Below are 16,036 nucleotides of genomic sequence, written 5' to 3'. Positions count from 1 at the left end.
GCCAAGTATCTCTGCTGTAGCCCCCTCTGCTCTTTCAGTGCCAGGGCATTGTTGGCACAGCAATTTAGCAATTTAAGGATGTGGGAGACTGGTTTCACTTTGTCTCATCGGAGTGTTTTGGAGATGTAAGCTGTGGAAAGCAGTGCTTAGTGGGAAGTTGTGCTTTTAAAGAAAGGTTGGTTTACACAATGAGCACTTGTTCACTGCATGATGACCCAGAGCTCCCTTGTCTTGTTTTAGGTAGCTGAAGGATCTTCCGCATGCATGGCCGAGGGGCCTTACCTCACCTATTACCTCACTAGCCTCTGGGCTGAAGGATTATGGGTAACCTCATCAGCCGGCCCAGCTGCCTGGGCCAGAAGTCCAAGCATGTGAGATCAGACGAGGACTTCCTGAAGGAGTGCTACCAACGACGAAGAGAGTGGCAGCCTCCGGAGCAACATGGAGAGGCCAAACCAGAAGTGGCTGCCAAAGACAAAGCAAGGGAGAATGCAAACAAGGAAAGAGAGGTGGAGGCCAGCAAGGAGGCAGAGGAAATTGATTATAAGAGGGAGGAGAGGGCTCATACTCCTGTTTCGGACAAACCCCTCCGCAGTTCTCCTGCCTCCACAATCAGGAGCACCAGTACTCTGGATAACGCCTGGCACAGCAGCCCTTCTCCAATAAAAACATCCCGAAATGGGACACTAACAAGGAGAACAGTGCCTCCGGAGTTTGCCAGATCCCCCCTGGCTCACCCGGACAAGAGCACCACGGAGAGGAGGGCCAGCTTCCAGAGGAGAGACTCCAGAGAAGGAAGCCCCTGGTCCTGGAAGACTTTGGCATCACGAGAGGTCACAGAGGTGACGGAGGTGACGGAGACAATCGTCACCGAAATTGTGGAAGTGACAGAGTATCCATCTGGGGATAAGGGAAAAGACCCGATAGTCACCAGAACTGTTAGAGTCCTGAATGGCGTCGCTGAGGAACTCGCTGAGGTTGATAAAAACACCAACCGTCAAACACGACAAATCTCATCTTCTTCCTCCTCGTCTTCCATTTCTTTCTTCTTCTCATCTGAACTCAAAGTTCTCACCCATTCTCACCTCGACTCTTTTTTTTTAATGTTTTAACTCTGTGACATTATGGTTGGTGTGACAGTGATTTTTTTAACTGAAACAACATGTGGGTTGTCTTTACTTCACAGCTCCAAAGTGATGGACACTCAAGCTCAGACCAGGATTCCAGCCTGGATAGATGGAGGGTACTGTTTGCTTTTACCCCTGACTCATTTCTGCTTGTGTTGCGACAGTAAAACTGATCGTGTTTCAACTAAAAACACAGTACAGAGGTTTTTTCATTCATTCAGCTAATACTATATCATGGTCTTTCTCAAGGGAACAAGATCTGCTTTGGCACTAAGGGATGTGTCGACAGATTCTGAGACATTTCTCCAAAACCTGGAAGCTTTGCTCACATGGGTCTGTGAGATAGAGGAGCTGAGGGCCAATCAGAAGCCGCCATCCTCTGAGGTCAAAGTGGTGAAAGCCCAGCTCCAAGAACAAAAGGTGTGTTATCACCAAAATCACATCACCTAATTTCCTTTGCAGTAGAGGGGATCCACCTGAAAGGTTTACCTAGAAAGGTGTGCTGAGGTCATGGAAAATACTCAACTGCTTCCTTTATAATATAAATTCAGTTGTATTCAGTGGTGAATGGGTGGCGTTCACAGCCACAATGGGCCTCAGTAAGTCTTTGTGAACATTTCCTGTGGGTATGAAAAAAGCAGGGAAGTCTCTCACCTTTCAGCTGTAATCACATCCATTGTGAGCTCTTTGGATGAGGTGAAACCTGCCTGACTCCTAACAATGTAAGCTTGACACACGAGACAGCAATTCTGTCACAAAGGCAGAAAAAGCAAGAAAGGGTGTTTGGTTAATGTCAGTTCCTACTGCAAGCAATGCCACCTCTCCAAAATTAAACTTCAAATATAAGGCAAACATTTTCTCTGGTCATAATGAGAAATTTTGATTTAATACTAGAGTGTCTTTGAGGCCTTTTAGTCTTTACCACCTGTCCTTTTTTCTTGAAGCCTCTGTCTTTCTACAAAAAGTGGTAGAATTTTTATAGACTCCACCATCTATAAACCTCTAATATCATGAAGAATGGCTCTTTTACAGCTCTTGCAGCGTCTCCTGACAGACCGAAGGCGTAGTATGGACTCCATGATGCTGGAGGGCCCTCGGTTGGTGGAGGCCCACCCAGGGGAGGAGGGGGAGCAGGCAAAGGTCAGGCTCTCCACTCTCAAACTGAAGTGGGAGGCCTTACAGCTGGAGGCAGAGCAAAGGTCAGCTACTTTTACTGGCAATGCCACACTTTTACTTGGCAAGGCTCAGCGTACTGCACAATACAAATCTTACTTACTAATGGTTATAATCAGTGGCCGTGTTGTTGTTGGTAGGAGAGCGAGTCTGGAGCTCATCCTACCCAGGGCCCAGGTCTTCCAGGAGGGAGTAGACAGCTTGCAGCAATGGCTCATATCAGTGGAACAGACCCTTGCTGAGCTACGCAATGCAGAGAGAGTGATGCTGCATCTGTCAGAGGCCACAGACAGGGCCAAGGTTGGAAATCTACCACCTATGATAAAACTGCATGTACAGTAGAGTGAATAAACATTTTGCTGTTTGACTGGGTAGTTATTTTTTTGACACGCTGTCATTTTATTTTAGGCTGTTGTCGAAGAGATTCAAGTCAGAACTGCTGATCTAGGGAAAATACAGAAGTCAGGACATGATGTGATGGAGGCAGTTTCAGGTAAGGCTCACTTCATACGGTGAAAGCTAATGGGCATGGTATGGTTGTTGTTAGCTAGTTTTAATTTATCTCTAATTAATTTACCAGTACTAATATTGTTCTAAATCTGCCAGTGCCAATAGCAGGTCTTAGCACAGTAAAATGTTAAATCTGATATTAATAATCACTACATGTAGTTTTGTGAGGAATCTGACCAAAATTTCAAGACAGTATAATTCAGATGAATGTTTCCAACATATATGTGGTATAGTAAGGTTAGGGTTATTGATTTTGAATATTGTCAATATCTGCAAAAAATACTGGTCTCACTGTGTGGCTTCCGATATGCTCAGCGCTTGTGATTTCTCCTTTTGTTTTAGAGGAGGAAGCCCAGCAGGTGCAGGAGAAGATGGATGCTCTGCGGATCCGTTGCTCCGTGCTAAGTCTGAGCAGCCTGGATGTGCTGCAGAGGCTGGAGCAGGCCCTGGAGGCCTCCAGTCGCTGTACCTCCAGCCAGGAGGACCTCCACCTGTGGCTGGGCCGCATTGAGAGGGAGCTCCTGGGGGCAGTAGGAGCGCAGACACATGCTGGAGATGCAGTACTATGCGCAGCTGAGAGACAGAGGGTAATGTTTCCACACAATCGTACGAATCAGTCAGACACTCCAGTTTCAAAGGCTATTTGAAAATCTGCATGCAAATTTGCATATTTGTGACTTCATCATGTACCTATTTACATGATGCAAGTTTTTATGAAAAGAAAAAATAGCTAAACGTGAGGCTGACTCTTACTAGCTTTTTAAATCGTGTTGTAATGACTTTTTTAATTGCTATCATCTCATCAATATGCACCTAAATTAACCTCCAATTTCAACCACAGCACTGTCTCTGAGCATTAAACCACTATTTGTATGTCCAATTTCTAGAAGAATCTTTAATTTTACTGCCGATGATTTATAACTCTGAATGAAAATACTGCCAGTATGTGCTGCCAAGTGGTGTTCAATTTTAGAAATAATAGTGTCATGTTTCAGTTATGCTGTTGATGATGCTATGCTAACACGCAGTATGTTCTCATCAGCTGGAGCAGGCAGTGGTGAAGGAGATGGCTTGGTTCAGAGACACAGCGCTGAGTCTTGAAAAGCTGAAAACCATTAATCTGGAGCCAGAGCTCATAGCAGAACAACTCTATGAGCAGAAGGTAAGGGCACTGTCTAAATATAAGTGAGTGATGATTAAAATAAAAAAATATTATAATATTATTTTTAATTTCTGAAGTTTTAGATATTCACTTTGAAGATATTTGTTGAAGCTCATTTCACATATTCTGAACAGATTTTGGCAGTGGAGATTCTGCAACACAGGTTCAACATTGAGAAGATGGTGAAGATCGCTGAAATCTTGCTGACATACAGTGACGAAGGAGAAACAGGCGATTTGCGGGTATTCTCCACATTTCATTTGATGCAACCACTTTACTGACAAAGCAAACAAACCCAAAACATTTAATGTTAAAAGTTGAATTTCTTCACCTCTCAATGCAGACCCCATTAGAGGCCTTACAGGAACAATGCAACACCACCTCAGCCACCAACTCCCATGTGGTCTTGCAGCTCGAGCATGCTCAGTCGCTTCTTCTGCAGTTCTCAGAGGGCCTTGCTGAGGTTTCACCCTGGCTCGAAGAAACTCAAACCCTAATTGGCCAGCTCTCCCTGAGCACAATTAGCTATGAGGCATTTCGGGAACAACAGGACCTTTTACAGGTATAAGAAACCTGCCTCTCTACATTTGAGTGCCAGCTTTCCTCTTTTTTTTATCATCCCCTTTTTGTCCACTTTAACAAAGAAGTCCTTTTATACTTTATAGCCTGCCACCATTTTCTTCTGGGTAAACGAGCTGCTCTGCTCATGTACAGTTCATTAATGCAATCTACTTCCTGACAGGGTTACTTTTCCACCAGTGTCCTATAATGGCATATCAGTTTTGTCAGGTATGCCATGAAAACTGAGACAGTGTGATTTATTTCAACCCTCCCCATTCATTTTCAGGGATTAGAAAAAAAAAACAGGTTATACTGAAAAACGTCTGCTCTCCACATTGTTATCAATCCTTTCTTTTTATCTGTCTTTGGTGCAGGGTCTGAGGGAGTCCATAGCAGAACACCGACCCTTGATTGCACGCTTATGCTCGCTGGCAAAACGCTTGTCAGAACTAAACCCCATTCAGGGGGACGAGTTCTGTCGAAAGGCTACAGAGGCCGAGGAGCAGCACAGAGCCATCAGAGACCGGGTCAGAGAGACTGCTAATCTCCTCGAGGAGTCCTTGCCTCGATTCACGCAGGTAGGGAGGCTTGGATAATGCAGAAAATGTTATAAACAGCCCTCCAACCTATCACAAATACTAATAAGTACACAACGTCATATCTTTTCTTGTACCTGTAGCTGAATGAGAGGATGACCCTTATTAGAGAGAGTCTTGACCGCCTGCGCGGTCACATACAGACTCCCAGCTCTCTTCAAGGCCTCACCCCAAGGATCCAGGAGCAGCTGCAGGACAACAAGCACACCCTGGCCGAGCTGTCCAAGCTGGAGCTGAGCCTTGGCAGTGTTAAGACACAGGCAGATGAGCTGTTGGCTAACACCCAGGCAGCCGGTGATGGATCAGTCGGCACAGGTAGTGTGATCTTCTTTCTATACAGAAAGGATACTGTGCTGTACTGAAAAGGCAGATCCTGACCAATGTCAATGTTATATCCTTGTGATGTTAGCAATCCAGGAGCGAGTGTCCAGTCTGTCCCAGATGTGGGATGAGACGCATACTCAGGCCCAGGAGAGGGAGAGCTGGCTGCTCAAACTCTTGGATCTGGCCTTGAAGTTCTGGAGTGATGTCAGCGATGTCACCGCAGCGCTCAGTGATGCTCAGCAGGCAGTTCTGGATCTCAATGCTAGTCGGACAGACTCTGAGACAATCCGGCAGAGCCTTGAAACCATGCAGGTTTGTCTGGAAGCTCCTAAAGGAATCGTGCATAAGAATCCCATGTTGTTTTGTTTAAGACATTATGTAACTTTTTCCATCCTTTGGAAACCTACAGACTCTCAGGGAGGATATTGACAGTTTACAGGGAGATCTGGACACCCTTGGTGTTTTGGGAATGGATCTGATGTCAGCATGTGGGGATACAGACAAACCAGATGTCACAAAGAGCCTGGATGAAGTAAGAAGTACATTTAAATCAAATCATTTTCAACCCATGATGTTGTGACAGCTAACTCGAAACCTTGCCTTTTTGCTGTCTTAAAGCTCTATTGCACATGGAACAACCTGAGCAAACTGTGGAGCGAATGTCACAAAAAGCTGGAGGAGTCCTTGCAGATGGCACTACATTATCAAGACACTATGCAGGTGTGTGTATACAGTATATACTTGTATTATGTGTATATGCATACCCATGTACAAACAAATAGTTCTTGGTTAGTATCAGAACATATCAACATGTCAAACGGGACACTTTCACCACCACTGCCTGATTCAAGCAGAGTTATGGCATCCTGCCACTGACAAAGCTGGTCTTTTATTTAGTTGCAATGGTTGAGTTCAGACTGTTACTCCCTGTAGCTTCACTTGTGAGGGACTGACAGATTGTGTGGTCCTCTGCCAAAGGCAAATGAGCTTAGTGGTGCAGACTGTGTCAGACAGTATCAAAAGAAAACTCTGAAATGTCTCCAGCTGTATATAGCAACAGGGTTACATGTTTGGCTGTTGAGAACAAAATTTCTTCTATGTTGGAATCAACAACATGGCAAGAATTCAGGGCTATGTGGAACACGGCTGAGTGATTGCACAGTATGTGATTTTTCGTGCCTTAACGCACACTCTGTTATTGTTTTGTTAATAGGGTCTTTTTGAGTGGTTGAAGTCTGCTGAGCTGAGGTCCACTGAAGAGTTCATGGTAGGAACTGACCTGGAATCAGTCAAAGAGCAGCTATGTGATCTCAAGGTGAGTTCATACGCTGGAGTACACCCATGACCGATAGCGATCAAAGTTATGTAGGTGTCATATCATAAAGACAACAGACAACAGTGCTTTTGGATATGTGTGTTGGTATGTAGAAAACACATCAGCCACGACTAGCTAACTTGATATGAGTCTAAACATATGCTCTGTCTTTCTTTGTTTCCTTTCAGGAATTTAAGCGAGAACTTTACCAGAAGAAAATAGAGATAGAGAGCCTGAACCATCGCTTCGTGTGCCGGCTGTCTCCGGGCTCGGAGCGTCCAGGCTCCGTCTCACCGCTGTGTGACTTCAGACAGCGCTGGGACAGCTTGGAATCAGAGACTGTTGGCAGACAGGTGAGGATCTGCGAATATCATTACGTAATATTGATAGTAGTATGCCACTGTGATCCACTATATGCACAATGTTATCAATTTTTTTGTTTTTATTATTTGCTGTTGCTTCAACCACAGACACTACAGAAAAGTGTTGCAAAAACAAAAAATATATATTTAACATTTTTTCTTCCCACCAGCATCAGCTGGAGTGTGCTCTGCTGGGTCTGGGTCAGTTCCAAAACACGCTGGATGAGGTGCACACATGGCTGTCCCGGACGGCTGAACAGCTGCAGGGCAGCCAGCCAATCAGCATCGACCTGCAGGCCTGTGAAATAGAACTGGCCAAACACAAGGTTGGTGGTCGCCTAAATACAATCCTATATGATGACGAGCATTTCAAAATAAACACTTCATTATACGGCTGCATTGTCAGGGGCCGGCTGAAGTGTGATGGAGCTCTTTCAGACATTGAAACACTCTCGTAGAGATGTGGCTTTATCTGCTAGATAACAGGGAACACAGCCTTGAATGAATAACACACTTCTGTCTCCTGGTGTTCACCATTATGTCCACCAGCATCTGTACTTTTCGGAGTGTTTCTGTTCATTTATACTTTACCAACAATACACACTGCTAGGATCATCTGACAATGATGTCAGAAGACACAGCGACTGAGCTTCTAACACCTCCAAACGACACATTTGAATTCCACAGTTGCTGATACCAGGATGTATCTCTAACCTCTACGTCCTCTTCCATCTCCAAGGTCTTGCGTAATGATGTCATGTCCCATGTTCGCACGATGGAGTCCCTGAACCAGGCAGGCAGGGGGCTGCTGGAGGTTGGGTCCGGGGACAGCCCGCATGGTCTGCAGTCTCGTCTGGAGCAGCTCAATGAAAGCTGGGAGTTTGTCCGCTGTGAGACTGAACGCCGGCAGCTGGAATTAGAGAACAGACTGAGTCAGGTGAAGAGGAAAAAAAAGCTTATTTTGCTACAGTTGCATCAAAAATAGTATAGAAAAACTGCTAGCTGTATATATAGTGCATCATTATGCCGTATATTAGAATGCCACATGTTCTCACCAATGCTGGACTTTCATTATGTTTCATTATGAGTGTATCATGCGCCCCCTTGTGGTGAGTGTCCAAATTTATAGTCATGCCTTTTATTGTTGTAAAGGATGGCAAAGTTTAAAATTAAATAATAATTTGTTATTACAACCACATAAAATTTTTTCAGTTGGCAGTCATTATTCTGCTTATGCTTAAATAAAAACATGACACAAAGGTTGAGCAATAGCCAAGATGAAACCTTTACCATAACTAAGGTTGTAGTGAACTGAGAGTCACCTTAGGAGGCCTTTGCATTCATTGTGTTGTTTTTACTGCAGGTACAAGATGTTACAATGGAGATTCAGGATCTTCTGCAGTGGCTGGAGAACACAGACCTGAGGCTGTCCTCTTCTAAAACCATGTGGAGTATGCCGGACTCGGCCAGTGAAAGGCTCAATGCGCACTTGGTAAAACGGACCAGACTTTTAGCAGTCAAAACAAAGAGAAATGCATGAAACTACCCAATAAAAAATAGTTCTTACATAAAAACTGACCCCCTTTTCTTCTTCTCGCCCACAAAAGGAGCTGTGCAATGAGATGGAGTCAAAGCTCCATGCCTACACAGATGTGAAGAATGCCATCCACAGGATGCTGGAGAGCAGCAATGTTGTCCGGGGATCGAGCACCGAACACAGCTTGTCTATTCTCGACCAGAAATGGGCTTCTGTTTACAGCAAAGTTCAGGAGCGAAAGGTTATTTAACTCTTCATATTCATGTCTCATCCTGGTGATTCATCCATAGATTAATGCATAATTATATCTGAGCCTCATGCTGTTCCCACAGGCAAAGCTTACAGAAGGACTGAGTCTGGCCAAAGAGTTCCACAGTAACGTCCAGGAGCTTCTCACTAAGATGAGCCAGTGTGAAGAGTCTATTGGGGTTCTCCCTGCTCCCAGCTTTGTTCTGGACACAGTTTGTACACAACTGCAGGCTCACAGAGTAGGTCCTTTAATGCTGTCTGTTTGCTTCACACCTACAGTTACATACACATTTGGAAGTATTCATTTGTGGTTCATGAAATCTGTATACAGGCACTGGTGAATGAGGTGAACGGTCTCGGTGAGAAGAAGAGCACAGTGGAGAACACAGCGCATAGGCTAACAGAGCTGAGTAGGAAGGAAGACTGTGATGTCATTCATAACCTAATCATGACCATCCAGGACCGCTACAAAAAGCTACAGCAGCGTGCTGCAGAAAGAGGCAGGACGCTGGAGGAGGTCAAAAAGAATGCCAAACAGGTATACCACTATATTATCTCCAGTATAAATGAATAACCACAAGCTTTTGCATAATATCTGTCTTTACTTTTCGTGTTTCAGTTTAACGAATCATGGCGCCTGCTGGTGGACTGGATGACAGAGGTAGAACAGACGTTGGACACACATAAAGAGATTGCTGTGTCCCATGAGGAGATCAAACAACAACTGGCAGAACAGAAGGTGCAGTGGGCATCACAATCAATACAGCTTGGTTTATACGCTATATGTATATGAATGCCTTCACTGATTGATGCTTTGCAACTAGGAGTTCCAGAAACTGCTGAGGTCAAAGAGGCCCATGTACGAAGCTACGTCGAAAAATGGACGCAGCCTTCATGAAAGAGCTCAAACCAGCCACGACAGGCAGCATCTGGAGAATCTACTGGCCGAACTCAAGGACACGTGGGACACCATCAGCGGCAAGTCTATGGAGAGGTACGATGCAGCCGATACGGACATATTCTAATTGCTACCAAGCATCTGCATCTTGGAAATTCACCCAATGCTCTGGTTCCCCTCTCCCAGGCAACACAAGCTGGAGGAAGCACTGCTGTTCTCAGGGAGATTCACCGATGCTCTGCAGGCCCTGAATGACTGGCTGTACAGAGCGGAGCCCCAGCTAGCTGAGGATGTTCCTGTTGGTGGAGACAAGGACATGGTGCACAACCTGATAGACAAACACAAGGTACGACACCTGTCATGCATTTTAAACACAGGATTCATGTTAATTTGTCTAGAGTTTTTGTGCATCTGTAAACCTAAGTATTACGCATACCTTCTTATAACTGCTGTAGAAAAACGAGCTGAAATGATCGGTAAAGTCACTCTCACAATTGAGGGTGCATTGAGTCTTCAGTGACTTCGTTTAATAGTTCCTTGATATTAAGTTGCTACATGTCTACTTTGTGTTACATATTCTTCACAGTTCTCGTAGTTCTTCAGCAAATTCTCTTTCTGTTAGGCCTTTCAGAAGGAGTTAGGGAAGCGAGCGGGATGCATTAGGACCCTGAAGCGCTCTGTGAGGGACCTGACCAGGAGCAGCACAGCTGATGCTCACTGGCTGCAGGAGCAGATGGACGAGCTGGAGGGCCGCTGGGAGGCTGTGTGCAGACTGTCAGTCAGCAAGCAAGACAGACTGGAGGCTGCGCTTCAGCAGGTACTTGTAGTACAGATGAAGGGTAAATGAACTGGTGCTTTACTTTTTGATATCATATGATAAGTTGGGGCTGCTCTTATCTTAATCTTTGTCTTCGTTGTCGTTAGGCTGAAAAGTTTGACGGCCTTGTCCACTCTTTCATGGAATGCCTCACTGAGGCGGAGAGGATACTGAAATATGGGGTGATACCAGAGGAGGAGGAAGGTTTGCTCGCTTTCCGCGAACAACACAAGGTCAGTATAACGTGATACTCTGTCACTCCCCAGAGGGAGATACATTTCCCCCTCCTTTTTTTTTTTTTTTTTTTTACTTCTGGGGATGTCAAAGGTCAAGGTTTGCTACAAAACAACAAGCAGGTGCTGATAAACATTGATAATCAAGGGTAGTCAAGCAGGGTGGATATTCACACTCATGCTTGAACCCATTCAACAGGTTGAAGGACAGATACTACTGTGAGCACCTTGTTGTTTAACCACAAACCTCTAAAAAGAAAAAAAAAGCCCATATCTGAAATGAAGGGAATGTTATTTGAATGCCGAGATAATGACTCATCCAGAATGTGTTTTACTGGATGAAATGCTGAATAAATCCTTTTTGCTCCTGTAAAGGAATCGATGGGTGCCTTGCAGGCTCAGGCAGTGGACTTACAGAACATCCATTGCCTGGGTGAGGAGATCCTGGCCTCCTGTCACCCAGACTCCATAATCACCCTGAAATCTTGGATCAGTGTCACCAAGACCCGCTATGAGGAGGTGCGTGCCATGATGAGCAAAATGTATTTTCCCTAGGGACTAAATACATAATAAATAACTCATTATTTAGGAAACCATTAGCTGCTATCAGTTAGGCGCCTTGAGTACAGAGGGACATGTTTCAACATTAGCAGTGTCTCAACTGTAACACAATGTCAACATTAGAGAGCATGTGAACGTGACATTTCCTCCCCCTCCCTCTTTCCTGAGTCAGGTTCAGACCTGGGCTCAGCAGCAGGGCCAGAAGATCCAGGCCAGCTTGGCAGCACTGGAGGCAGAGAGAGAGGAAATCCAGAGGCTACTGGACTGGATCTCCTCAGCGGAAGAAGCCCTCAGCCTCAGAGACCAAGAACCTCCGGCTGAGACCACAGAGCAGAACCAAGAACTGATCGCACAGCACACAGTACGGCTTGTCCCTCTGTTCTATGATCTGCTACATTATCTTACGAACCTATCTGTCAAATAGAGACTGCCTTCTTCTCCACTGACCACTCTAATATCAAACAGATGTGGTTTCTACATTTCAGTATAATATACTTTACCAAGGTTACGACGTGACTGGACAATTAACCGCTTAGAGAATATTAAGAAGCATCAGCCATGTGGTCATTGATCGTTCCACTCTCTGCAGGTATTCATGGAAGAGTTGAATAAAAAGTTTCCAGAGATTGAACATGCCACAAAGTCCTGCAAACACAAGAGCATCTCTAAACAGCAAGTTTCCCCCAGCAAACGGCCTCTCACAAGTAAGCCACCATGAAAACAGCTTACTTTACATTCTATTAACACAATGCAGAAAAGTCATTTTTGGTTGACATGTTGATTGTCTCTCTGCTATTGATGTGTAACGCAAAATTAGTTTGCTCAGCTGATTCCAGAGTCCTGTGTTACTGTTTCTCCATCCAGAGAGGAGGAGCACTCTGAAGATGCAGCCTGCTGCACCGGTTCCCTTGGAGCACCTGGACCCCCAGACCCCAGAGCTCATCCAGCTGGTCAGCCAGTGGCAGAAACTGTGGCTCCTGGCTGTGGCGCGACAAAAACATCTGGAACAACACCAGCAAGCCCTCAAAGAGGTTATTGTGCTTTTAATAATACGAAATGATAATAATAAAAATGTTTTTGTAAGAAATGTAGCCCTCCAATACTTGATGTAGTTGTGTGATGTAGTGATATTTTGCATTTCTGGACAGATGGAAGAATTTGCAAACTTCGACTTCAATATCTGGCGAAAGCGTTACATACAGTGGATCAGCCACTTAAAGTCACGGATCTTAGACGTGTTCCGCAGCATCGACCGGGACCAGGATGGGCGCATCAGCCAGAAGGAGTTTGTCGATTATGTCCTTGCTTCCAGTAAGACCCACTTGTCACAAGTGTTCAAGTTCAGTGTTTTTAGACCCATTGATGATTCATTTTTAGTCGCCATGAAATTCAAAAAGCCTGAAATTGGCATGTTGAAACATAAATTCCAATTCTACACCTCTCTGCTGTAGAATTTCCCACCAACTCTCTGGAGATGGCTGCAGTGGCGAACATCTTCGACATGAACAGCGACGGCTTCATCGACTACTACGAGTTTGTGAGCGCGCTTCACCCCAGCCGGGATCCCTACAGGAAAACGCTGGATGCAGATCAAATCAACGAAGAGGTGCGAACAGTGCCTGAGCAGTGCACAAGGGAACACGCAGATCTACCCAATGATGCATTAGAGAGGGTGATTTGCTGCGACGCTTACTGTAACACTCACTGAGGCTCCTGTCTCATTGCTTTGCTGTCTTTAGGTGAGTCGACAAGTATCACAGTGCAACTGTCCCAAGAGGTTCCAAGTGGAGCAAATAAGTGCCAATAGATACAGGGTGAGTCATTTTGAAGACTAAAAAATATGAACTGACTTCCAAGGGGAAGCGATGTGGTTTACATTTCCTGTTTGTTTGGAATTAACACATGCTACCTGGTCAATTGGAAAGAACATGGCCTACAGTGATATCTTGGAAATGAGGCAACATGTGCATCAAAAACTATAACCATTTTGTGTGTTTGCTGCAGTTTGGAGATTCCCAGCAGTTGCGGATGGTTCGTATCCTGCGCAGCACGCTGATGGTCAGGGTGGGAGGGGGCTGGACTGCTCTGGATGAGTTCCTGGTCAAGAATGACCCCTGCAGAGGTCAGTACAGTACAGTAACTTCCAAGGAGCAAACTAACTGCTGCAAACTATATTTTCTCAACACGTTTTTGTAAGACAAGCAATTGTTCACTGTCGTATGACAAGTTCACAGCGCGTTGCATGTCTAGTTTTTCTTTGGTGCCATACTGTCTTACAGTATAGCTGTGGGATATTGTATGTGTACATTTAGCATTATCAATGACTGAGCATGCCTGTATCTATAAAAACTAGTCAAACATGTCAGCGTGTTCCACTTAATATCTGCCTCCGGTAAAGTTTGGATATTTTAGTAACTATCCTGTGAATATTATCAACCATTTGAATATATATATTTTTTAATTCTGACTTATATATGTTGCATCAATTATTTATGTAGATGGTGCTTGCTGCTGATTATTAGAGGAGCGGCAACTATAAATTCCACTTTTTTACAGTATTCTGTTAAATTCTGCTATGTCACCGACAGTGAAAGGCAGGACCAACCTGAAGATCAAGGAGAAGTACCTGTCCCCTGCAGGAAGCTCTTCTAAGGGTTTGACTGTCAGCAGGTCCAACTCAAGCCTCAGCCTGTACAGCAGTGCCTCCGCCCCCACCAGCCCCATGACACGCAAGGCAAGACAAAAGCTGTATGCAGTAACAACTAGCTGCAGCTGCTTCTTTATGAAAATCCATATATCTGGGTGGCTACAGTTAGCATTTCAATATTCAAATACCATGACCAGACACTGTAAACATGCTAAACCGTTTCCGAGAAGACTTTATTGCTGCATTTGCATTGTGTGCTGCTGTGTCCTTTAGTCAGTAAGTGTAGCCATACCATGTTTACCTTTTTTAATTTACATGTAAGGCAACCTGCCTTATCCAGTTCATCCAGTCTTTTAACTGCAAAGTCTTAACTTAACATTGACTTCTCACAATGCAGAAGCTGATCTCATATAAAATGAGTTTTCTTTAATGCGCTTTGAAGGGACATAAAATGCTACATGTAGCAACTCTCCATGCACACTTTGTCATATTTTACATTCTACCATTGAGACGTCTTAATCTAATTATTCTAACATGTCTTGCTTTAGGCATTACTCCGCAGAAGTTTCTCAGGTGACCGCTGCATTCGTCCCAGGAGCTCTATCGCTGCTTTGGGATCTGATCTACAGTTTATCACGACAGGGGAGGACAACTCTCCCTCGCCATCAGGTCAGCCGAACACTTCGGTTACTTTGAAGGAAATTTGCCTTGTCATGCATCCTGCAGAATTGTATTTTTCATAAACATACATGAAAAGGACTTACAACTTGAGATGTTGAGTTAACCCTCCACCCTGTTTTCATTCCTGTGCACTTTCTAGAAGAAGCTGAGAGGTTACCCACATGATTACATCGTCCCCTGAGCGCTACGTGTATGCTGCAGTGCTGAACCCAAACACAGCCTTGGCGCACCAAAACAGAGTGATATTCAGAAGTGACCTGATAGAAGGGCCAAAAAAAACAACGCTTCTGTCACATCTGACAAGCCGGCACTGACAGGAAAGTACAGCGAAGGCCAAGCGAGGTGATGCTACAGGGTCTTTAACTCTGAGAAATCTGTGTGAAGATCGCACGTTCTCTGCGTGGACATTTAGGAGGTCAATCCAGATGCAGTGACAAAGATTTTGTTGCCCCTTGTTGCATTTCATACAGTAGTATCTGATTGCGTAGAGATTAGGAATCAAAAAGTTCTGCATGGATGCTAATTGCATGATAGCCAGAGCCTTGCTAAAATCTGTTTTTTTTTTTTTTTCCAGCTCGTTATTCTTTTTTGGTTGTAAAGATGAGCAAAATGAGATGGTATCAGAAACCAAGTATAATGCTCTGTCACGGGCAGTAATGTGACATACAGCAAGAAAACATTTGTACATGGTATGTAAAGGTGTTGTACTCTTTCACTGCTCCAACTAGCATCCAAAAAAATACATATACCAAAACCTTAAGTATGTGAATGGTACGGTAAACTGTCATTCAACTTTGAGAGATTTTTGTTTTTATTTCATCCCGTGAAGATGACATTGTTGGCAGGGCCACACTGTTTTTGTCTTTTACCTTTTTCTTGGCACCATGTTTTCAGATTATTATGTATTTTTATTGTTCTTTATTGTAAGGATGTTTTAAACACTGGAGATTGTGTACTGAACAATGCACTGATGTATGAGCGGTCATTGTTGATTTGTAGAGATTATTTTCTCAGGATTGGTTTTGCCTTTGGATGTTTGTATTTCTATGGAACATTACTGTGAAAATGTAGATGTTTTGCTTTGTTTATAACGCTGTGCTTCCTGGGAAAGTTTCGTTTAGCACATTCTTTTCATAAAAATGCACTTTTCTGTGTCCCACTACTGTAAATACTTGGGAAATTTGCCAGTTGTCATGAGTACGAGAATTCATTTTTCATGAGGATGCACTGGAGGTGACGTCTGGTTGAGCAGTGTAGTTTTTTTTCAGTGAAATCTACCGTTC

The 16,036-nt window shown here is 44.3% G+C and overlaps 1 protein-coding gene across 1 annotated transcript; it reads left to right on the top strand.

Annotated features, from left to right (window-relative positions):
• Positions 1–320: 320 nt before the first annotated feature.
• macf1b (microtubule actin crosslinking factor 1b) lies at positions 321–14,934 on the top strand. Its single transcript, XM_041942369.1, is given in 38 exon segments — positions 321–938; positions 1,377–1,547; positions 2,160–2,326; positions 2,441–2,600; positions 2,709–2,793; positions 3,153–3,340; positions 3,853–3,972; positions 4,107–4,214; positions 4,316–4,534; positions 4,908–5,111; positions 5,213–5,423; positions 5,500–5,765; positions 5,863–5,985; positions 6,072–6,173; positions 6,667–6,768; positions 6,957–7,121; positions 7,301–7,456; positions 7,870–8,067; positions 8,494–8,622; positions 8,738–8,908; positions 9,000–9,155; positions 9,248–9,454; positions 9,536–9,655; positions 9,741–9,910; positions 10,001–10,160; positions 10,437–10,631; positions 10,739–10,864; positions 11,240–11,383; positions 11,598–11,786; positions 12,015–12,129; positions 12,290–12,456; positions 12,574–12,736; positions 12,877–13,031; positions 13,165–13,239; positions 13,365–13,382; positions 13,430–13,547; positions 14,014–14,159; positions 14,893–14,934. Coding segments are annotated over 38 exon segments (6,129 nt in total).
• Positions 14,935–16,036: the final 1,102 nt, after the last annotated feature.

This window comes from Chelmon rostratus, chromosome 8 (assembly GCF_017976325.1).
Source record: "Chelmon rostratus isolate fCheRos1 chromosome 8, fCheRos1.pri, whole genome shotgun sequence".
Classification (NCBI taxonomy): Eukaryota; Metazoa; Chordata; class Actinopteri; order Chaetodontiformes; family Chaetodontidae; genus Chelmon; species Chelmon rostratus.
Note: the sequence above shows the minus strand (reverse complement) of the source record. Positions and strands in the feature narration are given on the sequence as shown.